A 7,031-nucleotide genomic window follows, 5' to 3' on the forward strand; every position below is an offset into this window, starting at 1 on the left:
TGAGCACACGGCTAAGACTTCTTCATTTGGATTAACATTATATGCAACATTAACAAAGCCAGCATATATAATTTGTAACGATCCATAAATGAGAACTCTAAAGTACAAAACACTGAAACACATATACATTTTGGTCACTAATGATATCTAAACTGATTGTGCTCCTTAAAAAATAATAGAGCACTGCCCTGAACCTGAAAGAGCTACCTTGAAAACAAAAAATATGCAGAGATGAGTTCTCTCCTGAGGAAATTGACCTATTCAGTACTCACTTTTCTATGTTTCTTATGATGCAAAATATCTTCTAGTTCTTCAGGAAGACAAGGGATTTCCAAAACACCCTTCTGATGGAATCCATATTCCTCTTCAGCTAGCTCCAGTAAACTCAAGAATTCCGGGTTCTTCAGGATTCCCAACTCTACAATGAACCTCTTTGGTTCTTCACCCTTCACCGCAACAACTGCAACATGACCTTTCTTTACATCGTTTGGCAAATTTGCTGCACTCTCCTCTTCACCATCCTCAAGAGCATTGAGATCAGCTACAGCTCGAGATGCCGAGAAAAATCGACGACGTTGCAGCTTCGTTATGACCATCTTAAGCTTCGTTAAGCCTCTAATTCTCTCTTCCTTCATATCCATAGTGATTATGACAAAGAAATTCCTTGATACTATAAAAAATTCACGCGCTTTTAAGTACTCTTGTTGTGCTTTCTTTGGCCTTTTAATTATTTGGAGAGCGTCCAATGAAATTTATACAGGTTAGTGGAGGTGATAGGAAGTCAGCTGCAGCTTCTTAGAAATAGTAGCAAGGGGCCATTTCATGTCGATGCAACGTTGTATTATTTAATGCATATTTGATGATTCATCTCCCATGTTTTTGTATTTCTGCAACTGTGGGGCCTTTGAAAAGATTGGATACATTGTTTTATTTGTTTCCCATCTAGAATTATAGATTACCTTTTCTTCTCTTCTAATAAGTAATAATTGATGTTTCTCTTTTTCCCTCCCTCGTTGCTAGATTTGTGTGACCAAGTAACATTCATTCATGATACGTATCAAGATGAATGGAGAATGAAAATATAAAGTCACGCTTCACTTACGAATGAGTAGAGTGAAACTAAAACCAAAATAACAGTAAACATATAAATTATAAACAGTAAAAAGAATAAAAAAATACATATGATTTTACTGTGATTTATCCAATTAATAAATTACGCTCAACTGAGTCAATATTATTACAATACTATTTTACTTCTCTCTCGTTTACAATGAATATAATTTGTTATAACTTATTACAAGAGAAAAATATGTTTATGTATTAGGTTTAAAAGACTAAAACCTAGTATTATAATGATTTATATTCCTAAACCCAAACTCAATAATGAATTAATAACTTAAAAAAAATCTTCGATGAAAACCTTGAATGCGATTGCATAACCCATTAATATTGAAGTGATCAACAACTCTAACAACTTGTAAGTAGAATTAAACAAATTCATAATTCTTTTGGGTTATTTTAAAGCAAAATCTATATATCATGTTAATAAGTTTATTCATTCTTTTGCGTGTACAAAATAAACAAGACTAATGCTACTTCTAATCTCGCCGATAATACTGATCATTGAATTAGGATACATTATGCTTGGTGGGTGGAAGACCGAAGTTCATGTTATGTTTAAACTGATTTGAAATGCCCAAAAATGTTTGTCTTCATAATATTATAACAATAACAAATTAGAACAATTAAACTCATGTCTTTCTTATTTTCATTTTTGTAGAGAATTCAGCTAAGACGGCTACGTTTTCTTTGTCCCAACTCCCAAGTACCACAAATATGGTCCTTGCAACCGACGAAACAAATTTAAGTTGACTTGAAAGGTTTCTCAACATCGCTTTGAAATATTATTTATTGTGTTCAAACTGTCAGTGCTGTGGCACATTTGAATTCTGAATGGGTCAAGACTGAAACCACCGAACTTTGAAGAACAATGTACCTTCGTAAGGCGTCTGATTTGATGTGTTACCTTATCCAATGATGTGGTTTAAGTACTAATTACTGCTCTGGCAAGGCCTTAACCGCGCAGAAAAGAAGATAATGCCAATGAATATAACCATGCAGTGTATAACACGTTTCCTGGAAGAATTTAACCCTCATTAATTTTAAATTAATCACTTTCTATATACAGTATATGAAATACGTGTAATGGCGGTGGGGCATCTCTTATTATAATGCCAGCTCATGGCTGGCGTAAACCTAGATAAATGTGGCTGGCATCTGCCTCTTTCAGCTGAATTAAAGTTAAAGACTACGTATAGCAGGTTAATTGTCTGTATCTGCATGCTACGAAAGCAACTTATTCACCTCCTCTTCAGCCTGTTAATTTAGCCCATCAAGAAGTCTCCACCATCATAACCGAGAGAAACGACCTTTATGACAATGAGAAGAGAAAATGAGAGGGAAATTAAACAATATTCTTTTATTTATTTATTTTTTTTTTATTGGTAGCTCGATAGAACGATGAGAATTTATTGAAAATAATAAAAAAAACAAATATTATTGATGCATGATTTTGACACTAACGACTCACATTTGCAAAAGGTTAAGCTGTTCTTAGAAATTACATATGATTAACTGATTTGAGAGTCAGGACAAGGTTAAACAATATTATCGAATGCAAAGACTGAATAATAAATGAGAGAGATGATTTTTAAAGTGGTTTGGATGCCTAAAGCGATTCCTACGTCCACTGTTTCTTTATATATATACGAGAGTTTACAAGAGATCGCATATAGCGAACAGCGAGCAGAGGTACAATAACTGAATATTCAGAGAGAATATCAAGTCAATCTCTTTCTCGTAGGTTGTCTTTGCTATTGATTGCTTATGAAAGTAAAGATTAGAGATCCCGAAAATGAGAAGGGGAGTCCTCTATTTATAATAGCTGAATTCAAGGTAATGATTACAAATCTACAAGTGGGTACATGCCGTGCAAGTCCTTCCTTGCCTCCCATTGGCTAATAACTTGAGAAATATCCTCAAATTATCTAAGGCTTGGACAGGTGTGCGGTCCTCATTCAGTCATAGACAAAACTTGAATCTGTTGGGTTGATGACAACCGTGTCCTTTTTGTCTTGAGGGGACGTGGCAACTCCTGGACGACACAAAGCCTTCCTGAACTCTGATTGGTGCTTACTGATATAAGCTTATGTCAGCCCTGATTTTTTAGGCATAACAGAAGCTCCCCAATTCTTAAGGTTCAAGAATTGAATCTTGAGAACTTCATGATTATGCCGCGACCTGACTTGTTTCCAGAAATGTCTACTCAAGCCAACAGTTGAAAATAGCCACATCGTTACAAACGACAGGAGGCTGATGGCTTGATTCGACCAACGAACTGAGTGTAGATCGTGACATGGATTTTGAGAGTTACACAAGCGACCTGACGTGATCATGTACAGAGGTCCAACGACCTGAGCTTGATCTTGTCCAATGATATTAAAATGTTTTTTGGACTTTAGCTGCCATTCACGACCTGAAAACACTTAAAACATTTTGCTATCGAAAACTGAAAACCATCTTGTTCGATGCTCAAGTTTGACATGTTGAATGAATGTCTTATTTGAACGATCTATTCAGATGTTATCCGTTGTGCTTGACAGCTAGCTTGGTGAATAAAACAAGCTTTATTTAACAGATGTGTCTCTGTGCAATAAGTGTCAGCCATGAGCATTAAATGCAAGCCATGTTGAAACGACATTCCCTTTCGAAGTATTAAATGCGAATGAGGGCATATTTAATGTGGAGGAGATAATCACACCAGCGCTTGGCAATTTCGATAAAGAGAAGCACCAGTTGATCTTCACGAAGATCTTCATGCGGATTGGCAATACGTGGTCGCAATCAACGGTTGGAAGCGTGTTCTCGCCCAAACGTCGCTTATGAAAGAAGCCAAGCGTCGCCTTCCTCCTTATAAAACCCATCCTAAGTTTTTTTCAAGAAACTTACAATTTTGGAGAGAAAACAACATTTTCAAACTTGAAAAAATCAGTTCATCCTCTTCTCGGTTAATGTACACTCAAAGCCACAACAGAGCATCCATTCTTAGCAATCAAGAGATAAATAAATTTCTTCCTTTTTCTCTTTTTTCCATTTTTGTCAAAAAACTTAGTTTTTATAATAATGGTGGTCGTGGTGTTTGGTAGACTTAGGTGATGAACACTTCGAGGCAGTGTTTGAAAGAAACACTTTTAAGAGTTGAAACTTAGAGCATAGATCTTTAGAAAATCATTCTCAAGAGTTTTTAGGGTTTATAAAAGCTTTGGCGGCTATGGAAGAGAAACCACGGTTCTTTTACTCTTCTGAGTCATCGTATGAGGTAGATTATTCAAGGTTTGAGTCACCCCTACATGTCAAACCTTTACAGACTCAAAGGGTAATGGACATCCCTGAGATGAGAACAACTAGATAAGGAAGCTCGCAACCACCGGGCACCTCGACAGGTCCCAAAAAGGTGATACAATCTACCGTCACAAAGGAAGAGATTCAGAAAGCAATAAACCAGTACATGATCGACGTAGATGTGTATCGATACAGGTTGCACACTGCTCAAGATCCTCTCGAGTAAATGGTCGCGATCTCGGAAGCGATCTTCAAATGTGGACCCCTACATCAGGTCAATCCTTGACCACTTCCAGGTCATGCCATTCCAGCTGATGCCAAATGCATATCTGATAGTGGTTGCTATGTATATTGCATTTGGCAAGCACAACCTCGTACTAACTCTTCAAGCAATTAACGATCGAGTGAGGGATATTTGGTTACCTCAACAACATGGGGGCTTATGAAATCAAATTTTTTTTCTTCCAGTACGATGGAGTCTATAAATTTAAGGAACCAAGTAGGTTTTCCTTTTAATTTCCAGATCGCTCATCTTTTAACTTTAACTTTTCTTTACAATATTAAGCTAACGAACTCTTTGCTTCCTTGCAGGAAATAAAATGACCATGTTGTCGGTGCTAGCTGATTGCAATCACATCGAAGCGTTTGGTCGATTGCCCAACTAAAGTCAGGACGCAAAGCTGCTTGTGACTATTGCCAATCTTCGTAGATACAAGTTTTTCACTCCCGACGCATACTTGGACGACTTAGCTCGTAAGTATTTCTTATATAGAACATACCCAAGTCTTTTTAACAAAAGTAGACTCTTTTTACTGACATGTCCGTATGCTATACAACAGCCATGCCACCAAAGATTAAGAAAAGGTCGAAGAAGTATGTGGTCACATTCCCCAGACTGAATCCAACTGGAACAGCTGGAGCGACCTCCAGCAATGTCCCCATTATGAGAAAATAACCTAGTGCCGAAATTCAACCACCCGCGGAGCGACATGAAGAAACTCTGCAGCCTGCTGCTGCTCGTCTATCGAGAAAAAAGACTATGGGCTTGAAGACAAAGAAAAGGAAAACACTACCAACCAAAAAAGAAACCGAATTGGAATCAGAATGCTTCGGGATACTGCCGAGCGGATTATAGCCTTATCGACCTTTTTCTTCAAAGGCTGCCCCATAGGGCGCTCCTAGAACTTTGCGAGCAGGAGAGAGTACCTTGGCAGCAGGTGAGGTCGTGGCCACTTAAAGGGAACCTGACGAAGAGCGAACTGAAGAGGTCCTTGCCACAAAGAGGTATGACCAATCTATGTTGGATCTCTTAGGTCAAATGTCAGACCACTTAAGGCCGGTGGTCTTCACCCTTTTGGACTGCGAACTGGCATCTACCTTTGAGAGGTTCATAGCCTCTCGACCTACTGACTTGGTGGCCACCGCACTCCAAGTGCAAAGCTAGGTAAGATGACTTGTTCTCTTTGAGAACTCTTTCATATAAGTCGATCCTTTAGTTTTCTGAAAAGCTTACTCTATTCCTTTCTTTGCAGTTGATAAGAGCTTGAAAATACACATTTAGTTAGTGGTTTTTTTAGGGATTAATTGTGGGAAATTAGGCTTAATTTGGAAAAGTTGCTTAAAATTTTCATAATTGCCTTTTATGGGATCACGGGTTTCAGGTCACTAGTGCGTAAATGTTATGCTCGGATGAAGAATCATGTTTGCAACGGAATTAGTGACGAGTGGAAAGAAACGAATCAAGAATCGGAGTTGAATTGAAGAAGTTATGGAAGTTGAGCAGTCTTTGCTCGCTCTGAATGTGGCTCATAACAAGATGAAGATAAACTCTTTCAGCAAGCTCCATAAAATAAAGAAGGAGATTTCCAAGTTGAAATAAGATCTTGCGACTTTCAACGAAGCTGCAAAGGTTACCCACATTCAGGCAAATGTGTACTTGACAGAAAGGAACTCTGCCCTATGAACAGTTGATTTCTAAAAGGGCGAGCTCCAGAAAAAGGATGACGACAATAAAGAGCTCCAACTTACAATAGCGAGACTCACTAAGGAGTTGGGCTAGAGAGAGAAAAAGCCACAAGAGAGCTTGGAGTGCGAAAAGGCGGTAGAAAAGACCCGAGCTGAGTTGTGGGAGAACTTAGAAAAAGAGAAGAGAGCAATATAGACAGATCTCAAGTTGGCTCATGGGCAAATCACTTCGTTGATCGAGCAGATGAAGCAATTACACCTCGAGGTGGAGAGGAAGGTTGCTTATTGGGCGATTCAAGCTATCCACAGCCTGCGGCTGAACATTCCAAACTTGGACATCTCCAACCTCGCTGATGAGTATCAAGTTACCCTTGCTTCACTAATGTCTGCCGAAGAGTAAGAAGAACAAGAGTTTGCTCAAGAGGACGATCAATAAGAAACAGAAGTCCCTAAAAATCAAACAAATGACCTAGAGGTAGGTGATCAATCGAATGACCCATAGGTCGTGGTAACTAAAGTCAGGGATCCTGGTGCTCGAGACCAGTGATTGACCTCTTCTCTGCTCACGAAGAGTTTTTTGTACTTTCTTTTTGCTTGTATTGTAGCTCCAGGTCGTCCTTTGTAAATATGTTGCAATATATAGAAGAACTTTGGACCAATAATGA

At 38.4% G+C, this 7,031-nt stretch overlaps 1 protein-coding gene across 1 annotated transcript; it reads right to left on the reverse strand.

The window, feature by feature from the left end:
- Window positions 1–272: 272 nt before the first annotated feature.
- LOC116123978 lies at window positions 273–641 on the reverse strand (the record flags this gene model as incomplete). Its single annotated transcript, XM_031409694.1, has 1 exon — window positions 273–641. A coding segment is annotated over exon 1 (369 nt), but the record flags the coding sequence as incomplete, so codon positions are not given.
- Between the last annotated feature and the right edge of the window lie 6,390 nt (window positions 642–7,031).

Source organism: Pistacia vera, unplaced genomic scaffold, assembly GCF_008641045.1.
Source record: "Pistacia vera cultivar Batoury unplaced genomic scaffold, PisVer_v2 Contig1468, whole genome shotgun sequence".
Taxonomy (NCBI): Eukaryota; Viridiplantae; Streptophyta; class Magnoliopsida; order Sapindales; family Anacardiaceae; genus Pistacia; species Pistacia vera.